Source organism: Oratosquilla oratoria, chromosome 24, assembly GCF_046742065.1.
Source record: "Oratosquilla oratoria isolate Oo_2021 chromosome 24, ASM4674206v1, whole genome shotgun sequence".
NCBI lineage: Eukaryota > Metazoa > Arthropoda > Malacostraca > Stomatopoda > Squillidae > Oratosquilla > Oratosquilla oratoria.
In genome coordinates this window covers 58578920-58593723 of record NC_134800.1, presented here as the reverse complement: position 1 = coordinate 58593723, position 14804 = coordinate 58578920, and the positions used below count along the sequence as shown (strand labels likewise).

Here is a 14804-nt window from a genome sequence, read left to right as displayed (position 1 = left end):
AACAGTCTCGCACTAATACACCACAGACATAATTCCAGTTTCTCCCCAGAGGGATCTGTGGGACAGCTCAAGGACCACTGCCAGCCACTGTCAGGCTGTGGGTTTTCTACTTAGTGAAACTCAAGGCAACAAATAATTAATCATGTTCTAAATAGTTATGATTCTCTTTCATACTGAAAGGCAAGATATATTCTAGCATACAGTAGAACCCAGTTTGGGCAGTACAGTATTGTGAAAGTATTGCATGTAAAATGTAGGTTGAATTTGTATTTACCTACCTAGTTGTATTTTGCGGGAAGGGGAGCTATGCTCGTGTTGTCCCGCCTTTGTATCTTGCAGTGTCTAGTTTGTTTTTAAACTCATGAATGGTTTTTGCGCATACTATTTCATTGTCCAGTTTGTTCCAAGTGTCCAAAACTCTATGAGGAAAACTGTTTTTCTTCAGTTCTCTTCTATAGCTATGTTTTTTTATTTTCTTTCCATGTCCTCTTGTGTTTCTTTTGTCCCAGTTAAGTAAGTTCTCACTATCGAGTACCTCTGTGCCTTTCATGATTCTGTAGATGGTCAATAGGTCACCTCTCTCTCTTCTTTGCTCCAGTGTCGGTAACTCCAGTTTAGCCAATCTCTCTTCGTATGATAGGTTTGCAAGTGCAGGTGCCATTTTTGTAGCTGCTCTTTGGATTCTTTCTATTTTCTTTATATTCTTTTTGGTACTGGGGGACCACAATGTCGCTGCATACTCTAATCTAGGCCTTATCAATGTAACCAATATTTTTTTCATCATGTCTTCGTCCAAGTATGTAAACGCCACTTTTATTGATCTTAGCAAATTGTAAGTCTCCCCGACAATTTTGTTAATCTGTATATCATAGGACAGGTCGTTCGTGATAATTACTCCCAAATCTTTTTCGGATCCTACTTTCTTTACTTCTTTGGTTCCAATTGTATATTTTCCTGATATTCTGTTTTTGCTTTTTCCAAACTCCATTATGCTACACTTCTTAGTATTAAAGTCCACTTCCCATTTCTGACTCCAGTTCCATACCCTATTTAGGTCTTCTTGCAGTGCTTCACAGTCCTCATCAGTTTCTATTTTCCTTAGCAGTTTGGCGTCATCGGCAAAGAAGCTCATGTAGCAGTTCACGTCCTCATCCATGTCATTCATATAGATAGCAAACATTATTGGTGCCAGCACAGATCCTTGCGGTACTCCACTGATCACCTCTTTCCAGTCTGAATATTTTTCTCTGAGCACTACTCTCATCTTTCTACCAGTCAGAAAGTCCTCTATCCATTTTAGTAGGTTTCCCTGTATTCCTCCTATGTGTTCCAGTTTTTTTAGTAGTTTTCTGTGTGGTACTTTGTCAAAGGCTTTTTGCAAGTCTAGGAATGCACAATCAGCCCATCCATTTCTTTCTTGCACTATGTCTATTAGTCTTGAGTAAAAGCATATTAAGTTTGTGGAGCATGATCTTCCTTGTCTGAATCCGAATTGTCTTGGGTTTAATATGTCATTGTCTTCCAGATGTTTTACCCATCTATTCTTGATTATTTTCTCACAAATTTTGGCAATGGTGCTTGTTAGTGATACTGGCCTATAGTTGGTGGGTTCTTCTTTGTTTCCTCCTTTGTGTATTGGTACAATGTTAGCGTTTTTCCAGTCCTCGGGTATCTTTCCTTCTTTGAGTGAGCTGTTTATTAAGATGTGTATTTTGTCTGTTAGTTCTTCTTTGCACTCCTTTAGAATCCAATTTGCAATACCGTCCGGGCCATGTGATTTTCTGACATCCAGCCTTGATAAATGTTCTGATATTTCCTTTAGTGATGCTGTAAACTCATTCATGAGGGGAGATTTCTTGTTTTCGTCTATGTCACAATTCGGTATTTTCTCTCTGGTGAAAACAGATTTAAAGTGATTGTTCATGACTTCGGCCATCTCTAAATCTTCTGTGTATTCTATGTTTCCTTGGCATAGTTTCACCAATTCCTGTTTGTTTTTAAGTTTACCATTCACATACCGATAGAATAGTTTGGGTTGCTCTTTGCATTTGTCTATAATATCCTTCTCATGGTTCCTTTTCTCCTCTCTTCTCACATTAACATACTCATTTCTATAGTTAACATAAATTTGCCATTTGCTTTGTTTTTTGTCTTTTCTCCACTTTTTCCAAGCTTTGTCCCTTCTGTCTTTTGCCTCACTGCATCTTTTGTTGAACCAACATTTAATGTACTCTCTCTCTCGCTTTTGTCTTGGTACATGCCTGTTTACCCCTTCATTGTAGTTTTCCATCAATATATTCCATTTCTCTTCCACTGCTGTTTCTTCCCTGTAAAATATTTCCCAGTTTGCATTCCGGAAGAATGTCTTTAGTTTTGTAAAGTCTGTTTTGTTGTACCTCAGTCTTCCTTTCCTATGCTTTTCGTTCCTCTCTATGTCTATTTCTTCCTTTAGTATAGTTTCGATGAGTACATGGTCACTCTTTCCAATTGGTGTCTCATACTGGACTTTATGCACTATTTCAGGCTCTGTTGTAAATATTAGATCTAGTTTCGATGGCTCTTCATTATTTCTGTACCTTGTGTTTTCATGGACCCATTGGGTCATTGTGTACTCCATGGTCATATCTAGCAGTACATTGCCCCACGAGTCATCTCCTCCTTGCACTGTCATGCTGTCCCAACAAATTTCTTTGCAATTGAAGTCCCCCATAACTACCAGATTACCCTTACCCATTAGTATCTCATTGAGTGATTTTCTTGTGTCATCTAGCATTTTTTTATGTTCAATTTCTTTCCAAGCGCTTGTTTTTGGAGGCACATAAGTCACCACAAACTTTCTACTCTTCATATTCTTGCCTTCGACTTTTATCATGATCAATTCAGCATTACCTTTGCCCTCTGCAATTTTTGTCACCTTTAGGTCTTTCTTGGCCAAGAACATGATTCCCCCTCCCTGTTTCTTGTCCCTGTTTTTTATCCAGTAGTTGTATAAACCTTGTCCGATAACAGTGGATGGTATTTCACCTCTTAGTTTAGTCTCTACAATTCCCATTATGTCTGGTTTTGCTTCTAACAGATAATCATTGAGTTCGTTCAGTCCCGAAATTAGTCCGTCAATGTTGGTATAGGCCACTTTTAATTTTCTTCCTTCTCCCTGGTTTCTTCTTCCCTTGTTTTGTTCGTTTTGAAGCGCCATTGTCTTAATCTCAAGTCTATTACTCTCCACTGGAATTCTTTGCATTCTGTCTCCGATCTTTTCAAGTTTTTTTCCTTTGCTTCTTCTCTTAGCGCCCTTTCTTTTTCTAATTCCTCAGTACTCATTTCTCTTTTTATCCATATCTTATTGTATTTTTCACTCTTTGCCAAGTTACCTACTTTTTCAAATATGTCTTCTACTACCACTTGTGACCTTAGTTTTATCTTTAGAGGTCGATTCCTATCCTTAGTATAGCGACCAATTCTGTAAGTCTCTTCTAAGTCTGTGCCTGAATCACTATCTCCCCCCTGAATTTCATTAAGGATTTCTACTGCTGTCTCTTTTTCTTCTTTTTCTCTCATGTACCTCGCCAATCCTTGTTTTTCTTTAAGCCCATAAACCACAATACATTTCTTCCTATCTACTGTGTCCCTGACCCAGTTTGCTTTTTCGTTAATCACTTGAATGATTGTGTCTTTTGCATTATCTTGCATTTGCTGCTTGACTATTTCTTTGAAAGCAATTTCTTTATTTTCAATATTTTCTTTCCACTTCTTAATTTCCTGGATACTGTCCCCACCTAAGTTTTCTTCGATCTTTTGTGTCAATTCTTGGAATTTGTTGTTCACTTCTTGCTTTAGATTTTCGCTATTATTATCATTAGTTTTCTTCTTTTCATTTTCATTCTTCAGTTCATTTATGTCTCTTTTCATTTCTTTAATTTCGTTTGTAAGATCCAAGTTAGCTTTTTTCAGGTCAGAAATTTCGTGGTTAGTCTTAGATAAACAATCAATTAAACCAATGACCTCTTTTCTTAAGTCCATGATTTCATTTTCCCACCGAGTATGATAGCTATCAAATGTTTGGTAATATATACACATATTCAAAGGTCAAAGCCTCTGACTTTGGCTACATCCCTTGAACATACATACATATATCAAGGGTTTTTTCCCCTTCCAAAGGAGGTAGCCAAAGTCAAAGGCATAAATCCATTCCCACCCATTCCATCCCCCTTGTTAGGGGGAAAAGCCCTTGGTATATGTATGTAAAGGTCAAAGGCATAAATTGTTCATTTGTGTGAACTATGTTCCACACTTAAACATACTAAATAGATAATTATTAGAATAAAGGTACAGTCACACTTGCTATTGTTAATGCTACTCACTTTTGTTTTCCCTGGCTTGAAAGCAATACATGCTGCTGTCTTGTCAACTAAGCATGAGGCAGTGGCTGTGAGATTCTTAATCTTTTAACTCCTCTTCACCTTTGCCTTCCTTTCCTTCTTCTCATCCTTGCTCATCTACTTGCTCATCTTCCTCATTTACCTTGTTTATGGGGCAAGAGATGGAGGCATTACATACGGCTTTTTGCATGCTGAAGACATTCTATTTAGGTATAAGCATGTCTATTTTCCTTTGCTTCTTGATTAGATAGTCCAGCTTGAATGCCTGCAAATCCTATCTCACAGTTATCATTAGCCATTTAGCAGTTAGTATCCTTAGTAAAAAAGAAACTGATAATATGGATTAAAAAAAAAAGTATCCTAACCCATCCTTTGTTGACATATTCATAAAACTACTCTTTCCATGTTACTGCTACTGCACATACACCAGATCCCTCCTGAAGATATAATGACGGTGCTAGGTCCCAGCACAACCCTAAAACCTGATCGGCAGCACTTGCTCCGTCGTTTGGATGAGTCTGTTAACAACAAGCAGCAGCAGATTGGAGCTTCTGCCCCGGATAGAAATCAAGGGCATGTCCATGTGAAGCACCAGCAGGAGGGTAAAGTACACCCTCTCCGGAGAAAGCAAGACCCACCAGTGGAGCAAGATCCTGTCTACAAGAAGGAGGAACCTCCCCAGGCTCCTGTTTTCATGACAGAAGACCTTCCTGAAGAAGTTGATGTTGTCACAACAGAGGACCCCCTTGAAAGAGTCACTGTTATCACAACAGATGACCCTCTTGAAAGAGTTGCTGTTATTACAACAGAAGATCCTCTTGAAAAGGTTTCTGTCTTCGTGAAAGAAGACCCTCCCCAAGCTCCTGTTGTCGTGAAGGAAGAACCTCCTCAAGTCCCACTCCTTACGAAGGAAGAGCCTCTTGAGGATCCCCTTGACGTGCCTCTGCAAGACCCTCTTTATGAGACAGAAGGACCTTTCTTGGAGGAAGATCCTCTCCAAGACCTCATCCCGAGTATCGATTTTGTTGAGAACAAACCAATCCTACCAGCACCTCACCCATTTTGCATTGAGGAGGGGTTGGTCAAGGACTATATTCGGTGCCAGGTGTTCCATGAGTGTGTGGTGGAAAATAATGAGTGGCGAGTATACCACTGGCGATGTCCCCGAGGACATTACTTTGACCAAGAAAAAATTGCCTGCATTACTGGATATGCATGTTGAATTTAATTGGGCTTGAACCTGGTCTGGTTTAGTATGTTGAAGCTCATCAGGTCTGAATCTGGGTCAGAAGAAACAATTGGATATCCCATGGGAAAATATTCCAAATTGGTTAGGAAAGAAGGTTTGAGCCAAGGACCTTGAGTATGTGGAAATGGCATAATTCATGAAAGCATTGGGTAGGTCTATTGGATGCAATGCAAGGATCAGAATGAACTGTATCGCAGTGTGCATTATTGATTAATCACAACACATTAACAAAACATTGAATACCATGTTCAAAACAAATATATTTACACTAACATGGGAGCATTAGCATACTGAGTAGGCAATGAGTCAAAAGTAATGGCATTACCGACCAGGTAGCTCCAGTTTCTTGGATCAGGCAACTATACATGGGATAAATTATATTTCATTTAACTAAACAAGGACAAATTTCTCTTTCCTATTATTGTAATTTATGTTTAGCAATGTTCAGATTTAATTACATTACTTTTTTATCTAATATATATATATATATATATATATATATATATATATATATATATATGTGTATATATATATATATATATATTATATATATATGTATATATATCTATGTATATATATATATATATATATATATATATATTTATATATATATATATATATATATTTTTTTTTTTTTTTTTTTTTTTTATCAACCATATTTCATAAATACTATATAAAATAAAGACCTTTATTCCCATGTATGGGGGAAACAATTCAAAGTATGTCTCAACTCTTGATTCATTGAAATCCAAGAATTGCAAACAAGAATATTAGTATGATAGTGAAGAATATCTTTGTCTCGTTTAGGTAAACTGAGTATAGTCTTGGGCATTACCCATGTATTAAGTTGATTGTTGGTTCAATGTGTGTTTGAAATGACAAGGAAACTAAACACTTTTTTTCTGGGTTAATGAGAATGTAGTCACAGGTATGGAATTAAGAATGTTTAATTGTGCTGTGTGTGTATGTGTGTCAACCGTGTTTATTGACACCCTTGTGATTTTAAATGTGAAAACCAAAGTTGAAGTGGAATAAAGACACATAATCATGAGTATTTCTTAACCCTATTCTTATCGTTATGAATATTTCTTACTCCATGATGAGGCAAAACAACACTACACAGAATTCGTCTTGCAAGAACAAAGTAGAATGAAGAATAGCAGCTTCAAAAACACATTATGACAAAGTACATTCTAAAGATGAATTTGATATGTTCATATTTATCTCAAAACTTATACTTGGAATATGATAAATGAGAAGCTATCAGGGGGGGATAAACCAGTTCCTAATGTGTGTTCTGCTGAGAAAGAACTGTGCCTTGCTAAATAACTTTTAAACCGAGCAGTGTAGATAGGGTCAGATTGACCCTTCATACTCCCTGAGTTGTTGAGGTGGGAAAGGTAACTGAGCAGGTTTGTAGCTGGGGTGCAATTTGACTCGCCCACCTAAGCCCCACCCTCATATTTACATAGAACATGAACATCCTTGGCTGCATTTAATAGTTACACCTACAAGAAACATCCTTCCACTATGGTCTTCTGTTCCAGAGAATCCTGAACTATTTTAATTATGAAGAACCTAATCAATTTCTAGTCGGAACCTGTTTTTAGGTTATTTTGAAACATCTTCAGGGTGAATTCCTTGGCAGGACGATAAATCAACTTTCTCCATATCCGAATGAAATCGTCTGGCAATATGATCCAGATAATGTGAAAGTACAAGAGCTCAGTTGAGAAAACTGGCTTACTCAGCGTACCATTGCTGGTTAGAAGCCCACTGTCCCGAAATCCCTGGACAATGGAAAGTGGGAATTTGGCGAAGGGAGATAGCTGCAGTGGGAGCCAGAGTCCACGCACAATCCCTCTCCGTGCGTGTGATCAAATAGGGGATCAAATTCATGTAAATCAAACAGAACATACTACACTGATTTTATTATTTAAAATATTTCCACAAACAGTAACATGCAACTTATTCATCATGAATCCAAAATCAATTAACTGGGCAAATTTCACTTATGTCTTAAGCTATCCTACCTGGCTAGCCCTGCGCGCTCTAAATCCTAGCTAATGAACACCACATACCTCAATTGATTTCTTTAGCCTCTCCGGCTAAGGTCTTCAAATGAGTGGATGTCCTTGGTTGAACAGGATGCTGGTGATGTCTCGGAATCTGTGGCGGATCCAGAAAATAAAATGGAGGGGGGGGGGGCTAAACTATGTATCAAGTTCTAAGAATATAAGGTCTAACCACTTCCGACCGAATTTCGAGGGAGTTGGCGCAGCGGGCCCGTGAACGTCACCTGGCTGTTCAAAGTGGGGTTAGCGGGTCCTATAGCTGTCAGTTGAAGCTGGTCCGTCGTTGGAAAATGACGTTGCCTTCGCTCGCACCGCTCCACGCAATTAGTTATATTCTGACAAATATTATATAATATATATATATAAATATATATAAAATATTATAGTTCCTGTCTATATATATGAATATATAATATATATATATATATAATATATAAAATATTATAGTTCCTGTCTTCCTTGGCGTTTCACAGTTTTCTTCAGTGTATCACAAAGAGAAAATGGACTCAGCCAAATGACGTCAGAAGCTGCGCAGAAGAATTCTAACGGTCTGACCTGTATATTTAGACCTTGCTATGTATGAGTGGGAAGCGAGCGATAACGACCGAAGCGACCCGAATCAGTTGGGGGATTTGAAATTTAAATATTTTTAGAAGCATTTTGAAGCTATTTGCAAAGGTATATAGAGGAAATGGTCAATAAATTAGATTGCAATGGTAAAAAAAATTATACACACGCACATACATGGCTCTTCTTGAAAAGTAGTATACAAGTATGGCAAAAAATAAAATAAAATAAAATAAAATAAAGAAATATAAACAAAAATTTATGAAAGTGTTAACCGTATTTCATATATTTCATATACTGTAACATTGGTGATGATAGTTCACACAAATATGAACCTCCTGTTTTTTTCTTCAGAAAACACCTTGATGACATTCTATTTTAACTACAATTTTATTGTGCACTGCGAGCAGCGCAAGGCCGTTTTTGACCCATGGTGTTTCTTAAATATGTTTTCAATCTCTTCAGCATCGCACAAGATCACCTCGACCAATCAGCATTCATTGCCATCGTGACGCCATCGTACGATGCTCTATCTAACTGAAACCGACGTAAGCCAATAATTAATTATTGCGCTCCAACACCACCATGACGCTGTCATATGAATATTTACAGGTCCGGTTCGACCTTCAGACAGTGTCAATTAAATCCGAAATACGTTAGATGTATATTAAAAGGAGGGTCGGTTTAAGAAAAAAAAAATAAAGCAAATACTTCTCTGACAACGGGATGTTAATTAAAGGCATTTTTTTTTTGGGGGGGGGGCTTCAGCGGGGGAGGGGAACCGCTTCCGATTGTTTCATTTTTCCAGATCTCACCGCACTGATTAAAAGTTATGCCCTGGGTATTGAATCACTGGAGTGGATTCGGCATGAACTCCGATTGGTCTTGCAGACTCTGATTTCAGAACACGTCGCGAAACGGTTCAAGCACGTTCCAATACCCCATTGTGGTAATGCATGAGACACATTTCTCATTTCAGCAAGTCTCCGGGGCACTAGACACATGAGTTACTCTTACTTGGTTAGCGATGGCGAAACGAGTCGTTATTGAAGTGTAAAACTTCTCGATAGTCACCCTATGGAAGAGTGGGGTATATCTCCCTCCGAGATGACGTGTGGCCTAGCCCAAGGTCTAAATATACAGGTCAGATCGTTTGAATTCTTCTGCGCAGCTTCTGACGTCATTAGGCTGAGTCCATTTTCTCTTTGTGAAACACTGAAGAAAACTGTGAAACGCCAAGGAAGACAGGAACTATAATATTTTATATATTATATATATATATATTATATATTCATATATATAGACAGGAACTATAATGTTTTATATATATTTATATATATATTTTATATAATATTTGTCAGAATATAACTAATTGCGTGGAGCGGTGCGAGCGAAGGGAACGTCTTTCTTAAACGACGCACCAGCTTCAACTGACAGCTATAGGACCCGCTAACCCCACTTTGAACAGCCAGGTGACGTTCACGGGCCCGCTGCGCCAACTCCCTCGAAATTCGGTCGGAAGTGGTTAGACCTTATATTCTTAGATCTTGGCCTAGCCTACCTCTTGCTTTACGAACGTGATGTTAACATCACGCCCGGTGCCCTTTAGCGTGGTGCCAACTGCCTATTCCGATACACTGTTTTCGGTGATCCTTTTTCTAATCGCCAAATTTCGAGAGGAATGCAATGCAACGTCTAGGCAGGAGTTAAATTATTTCTAATAGTCCTTTGAGGTAGTCACTAGTTACGAGAAAGGACTATATGATCCTAACTAGCCTAGACAAGTGATGGCAAGCGCACAGGGGTGGTGTTGGGGGGGGGGGGGTGAATGGTAACACCTAGGTGAAATATACCAATCCTAATCACACTTCTCCAAAATACAAATACAATATGGTGAACCGGTAAAACTTAAGAGGTTGAGATATTTCACTCTTAACATTTTAATATATGTAATGTCGTCGATCATAGGCCTACGAAGAGACGGGGGTGTGAAATTCCTGCGTAAATAGGGAATGCTTAAACTCGATAAGGCACTATAACTAACTGCTAAATTTGCACGACAGTTGCTGGAGAGAAAGGGGAGGGGAAATATCAGTTCTCCAGCAAGTCTCCTAGGGCACGACATCTCCAGGAAAACTTCTATGTGATCAGAGGGAGGCCGTGGAACAGATACCTATTGAAGTTGAGGAGGAAAGAAACCCCTATGACGAGGAACACCGGTCGCACAACACATTAGGGAAAAGGGCAATAAGTACGAATAAAACAAAAAGGCTTAAAAGTATTAGACAAAAGAACTGTACCAATAAAAGCAATTGTGCTCATAATATTGATCTGAAGGAATTTAAAGTTATGTTCAGTAATGTGGATGTTTTTAGTAAGGACAAATTGAATGAATTGAAGGCTAAGATTAATGAAGACAAAGAACCTCCACAAATCATTGCAATACGAGTACAGGAGGTTCTCCTTGTTGTTTTACTCATTCGAGTACTGGTCCCCTGTACCCTACCTCTGGTTGCTTCAGGTTATAATGTACTACTCCCTAGTGCTCATACTAATTGCCCACTCCGTCCTGAGATTCAGGTTAAATGTTAGACTTAATTAATAGGTGACCCTAGCTGCAGTGTAGCATTCACTATAACTACATGTTGTTACAGATGTAGAATATTGTAGTATATCATTAATGGTACTACTCTGATATAGTACTCACTCATACATGTTGATACAACTGTAGAATAATGCAGTATATCATTAATGGTACTACTCTGATATAGTACTCACTCATAATGTTTTGTTACAGTTTAACATTATTTTGTTGTTCCTTTGCTTAATGCAATGTTCCTTTTTGTGATGGTGCTCAATTTTTTGGTTGCAATATTCCTATGTGTACAAACATTTTAGTAATATTAGCAAAACTATAAAAATGTTTATGTGTCATATGTGTACTGAATGGTATTACTCATGATTGTCTCTGGTCCCCTTAACCCCCTACGCATGTTGTCAGTGTGACTTAGTGTAGAATAACAATCTGATGAGGACCACAATGGAAATAAGCATACATGCTTTTTGTGTTATCCTCGGCAATTTGCTTTTATTTATTCTGAACCATGTGTTCTTGTCATTATTTGCACTTCATGTACATTGGTTCATTGCCAAATAAAGTCTATCTATCTATCTATCTATCTAAAGCAAAAATATTTATATACGAAATGGATATAATAGAGTACATTATTCAGGGTTATGAAATTTATGGTGAAAACTTGAAGCAAGGAGTGGGCAGAGGTCTGTTACTGTATGTTAAAGAGGACATCCAACATGAGCGAATTGTTTTTGAGAACAGAGTGCAGGAATATATTGCTATTAGAATTAGAGGTAGGAGTGATGATGTATTGTTTGGGACCATATATAGGAGTCCAAATAGTGATGTTGAAAATAATAATAATCTTCTAGATCTGTTGCAGGAAATAAGTGAGGTTAATGTAAGGCACAAGGTGGTGGTTGGGGACTTTAATGTACCAAACATTGACTAGGAAGATTTGACAGTTATACAGGGGGAGGATATGTTAAGCCATAATTTTATTGAAAAAGTGAGAGATTGTTTTTTCGTTCAACACGTAAAAAAAAAAAAATAACAAGATACAGGAGTACAGATAGTGGAAATATTTTAGATATAATTCTCACTGATGATGTTATCATGGAAAAAGTGAAGGTAAAGGACCCACTGGGAAAAAGTGACCATGGGTCTGTATATTTTGAGTGCGATATAGAACCACAGGGGAAAAAAAAGTGTAAGAAACTTGTATACATGTTCGAAAAGGCTAACTTTACCAAATTAAAAGCATTGTTGGCTATAGACTGGACAGATTTTTTGAACAATGCAGACACGGAGGAAATGTGGAAAAGATTTAAATTGAAGATGCAAAGTGCTATAGATGAGTGTGTTCCAAAAAGACAATTCAAGAGCAGTACAAGGAAAAGGACTAATCAGAATCTGCCAATGAACACTAAGTTGTGGAGATTGATAAAGAAAAAAGCAGAGGTTACGGGCTAGATTTAACAAAATGAAGGGGAATAGGGAGGATAATACAAGTGAGTATAGCTATGTACAAGAAGGCTACAGACAAACTAACGACAAAGTGAGATGGGAAACAAGAGTGGAGAAATCAATAGCAGAGAATGTGAAAGAGAACCCTAAAGCATTCTGGAAATATATACAATCCAAGACAAAATCGTCAGTAAGTGTCAGGGAACTGTATATGAATGCAGAGAAAACATTGAGAACTAAAAATGACAAAGAGAAAGCGAAAGTTTTGGCAGAATTTTTCAGTTCTGTGTTCACACAAGAGCCAGAGGGGGAGATACTTATTCTCGCTGCTAAAGATGTACTTGAAATGCCACCATTCGAATTCACAGACGAGGAAATAGGTAAGGCAATTGACAAACTACAGAGAGACAAATCACCCGGCCCAGACGGATTACATCCTAGAATTCTGAAAGAAGTGAAAACGGAGATCATCAACCCACTTTAAGTTTATATTTAACTCATCACTACAGACCAGTAAGATACCAGTGGATTGGAAAATAGCTAATATTACAGCAATATTTAAAAAAGGAGATAGAAGTGAACCAGAAAATTATAGACCAGTAAGTTTGACCTGTGTTATCTGTAAACTGATGGAATCGATAATACGTGGAAAGGTGTTAGATAATTTGAGCAAGTATAAACTAGTAAGTGGAAGGCAGTACGGATTTGTGAATGGACGCTCAACGGTGCTTCAGCTGATCACAGTAATAGAAGAATGGACAAAGATATTGGATATGGGAGGAGGATTTGATGTAGCCTACTACGATTTCATGAAGGCTTTTGATAAGGTGCCGCACCGGAGATTAATTGGAAAAGTCAGCAGTTATAACATCAAGGGGAAAGTCTTGAAGTGGATTGAGGAGTTTCTAAAAGATCGAAAACAAAGAGTGATAGTGAATGGGGAAGTGTCTCAATGGAAAGATGTGATTAGCGGGGTGCCTCAGGGTTCAGTACTCGGGCCGTTTATGTTTGTTATATACATTAATGACATGCCAGACACTATATTAAACAGTCAGATATTTCTTTATGCAGACGATACAAAGATATACAGAGAAATCAGAGGAAGCTACAGGAAGATCTACAAAGAATGAAGAGCTGGTCGGAAAAGTGGCTGTTGAGGTTTCATCCAAAGAAATGTAAAATAATGCGAGTAGGGAGGACAGGCATAGAGAACTTTCATTACATAATGGAAGAAGAACTAAATGCAGTGAGGGTGGAAAAGGATTTGGGTGTTGTTGTGGATGATGAATTAAATTTCAGTAGACATTTGGCTGAGAAGATCAATGTAGCAAATAGGATGGTTGGTCTGATTAGAAGAACATTCACTGCTATGGATGAGACTATGTTTAAGACCTTATTTGTGAGTTTAGTTCGACCACACTTGGAGTATGCAAACCAAGTGTGGTGCCCATACAAAAAGAGGGACATAGCTGCAGTTGAGGCAGTACAGAGGAGAGCAACGAAGATGGTACCGGGCTTGAGGACTCTTCCATATCCAGAGAGACTAAAGAAGCTGGGTTTACCAACTCTTACCGAAGATCTAGAGGCGATATGATTGAGACGTTTAAAATATTAACTGCAGTGTATGATGAAGGTGTGAGTGAAGGGTTATTTGTGAGGCAGTCTGAGATAGTGACAAGAGGACATAATAAAAGGATCTTCGTACAAAGAACAAGGTTGAACATAAGGAAATATACATTTTGTAATAGAGTGGTGAATAATTGGAACAAGCTGCCCGAGGGTGTGGTGAATGCTAAGTCAGTGGTGGATTTTGAGAGGAAGCTTGATCGAATATGGAAGATCCAGGAGCAGAAATATGATTTTGAATCGTTAATTGTTAATATGCGCCTCGACCACAGTGACCACTAGACTATGATACAAGAGGATAGTTATTACGAGCTGGAGCCACAGGCACATTAGCCTCTTACAGAAGCCTTCTGTGTATCTGTGTGTGTATAAGTGGCCCTTCGCTTCCAACCCACGACACTCGCAGGCTCTCACCCCGGACCTTCTAGTCCCGTATACATTTAATTCATGTATACGTTACATCTTGTGTGCCTTAGTTTCATTCCCCTGGCTTATCCGAACCAAACCACAACACGCGCGACATTCGAAAAGCAATGTATGGCAAAGGTGAGAAGTTGTATACTTTATACATAAGAAATAAAGTATGTAGCCATACTAATGTAGTAGTTGTAGTTCGGAACAACGGCAGGACAAATGAAAATCAACACAAAATATCTAATCTCTTTCATTTGGTAATTAGCCACAAGGTGCGACACTAGAAGTGTCACATGAGAAATATAGGTGAAGCTCGGACTAAGGCCACAGCTTAGTGGAGCTTATGGTTGTAGCTGAACGTGGAGCTTAACGTCAGCGAGGCGGTAGCAAATGATGACGGCGAGGCTTGATGGGACGGCTAGAAGATTGGACGAGATGTTGTTGTATGTGCT

The 14804-nt window shown here is 38.3% G+C and overlaps 3 protein-coding genes across 3 annotated transcripts in view; all 3 read left to right on the top strand.

Moving 5' to 3' along the window:
- LOC143038676 (uncharacterized) overlaps positions 1–6105 on the top strand; it is an 82739-nt gene extending 76634 nt beyond the window's left edge. The window contains exon 13 of the mRNA XM_076208213.1: positions 4810–6105. Within this exon, the coding sequence (XP_076064328.1) occupies positions 4810–5601 (792 nt within the window). The 3' untranslated portion in view covers positions 5602–6105. The remainder of the gene's footprint in view (positions 1–4809) is intronic.
- A 6223-nt stretch (positions 6106–12328) lies between these two features.
- On the top strand, positions 12329–13491 carry LOC143038360 (uncharacterized). Its single transcript, XM_076207394.1, has 3 exons — positions 12329–12697; positions 12822–13166; positions 13384–13491. Exons 1-3 carry the CDS (start codon positions 12329–12331, stop codon positions 13489–13491), a joined length of 822 nt encoding a protein of 273 aa, XP_076063509.1.
- A 46-nt stretch (positions 13492–13537) lies between these two features.
- LOC143038359 (uncharacterized) lies at positions 13538–13906 on the top strand. The gene has a single exon (XM_076207393.1). The coding sequence runs from the start codon at positions 13538–13540 to the stop codon at positions 13904–13906; it is 369 nt and encodes a 122-aa protein (XP_076063508.1).
- The last annotated feature ends 898 nt before the right edge of the window (positions 13907–14804 follow it).

What these genes read in the sequence shown, in the direction of transcription:
- LOC143038360 (XM_076207394.1), top strand. Translation starts at nt 12,329, where the DNA reads ATGAAGGGGAATAGGGAGGATAATACAAGTGAGTATAGCTATGTACAA. An exon ending in CAGACGAGGAAATAGGTAAG is followed by an intron (nt 12,698 to 12,821) that starts GCAATTGACAAA and finishes TCATCACTACAG; the next exon opens with ACCAGTAAGATACCAGTGGA. An exon ending in ACCGGAGATTAATTGGAAAA is followed by an intron (nt 13,167 to 13,383) that starts GTCAGCAGTTAT and finishes TTCTTTATGCAG; the next exon opens with ACGATACAAAGATATACAGA.
- LOC143038359 (XM_076207393.1), top strand. Translation starts at nt 13,538, where the DNA reads ATGGAAGAAGAACTAAATGCAGTGAGGGTGGAAAAGGATTTGGGTGTT.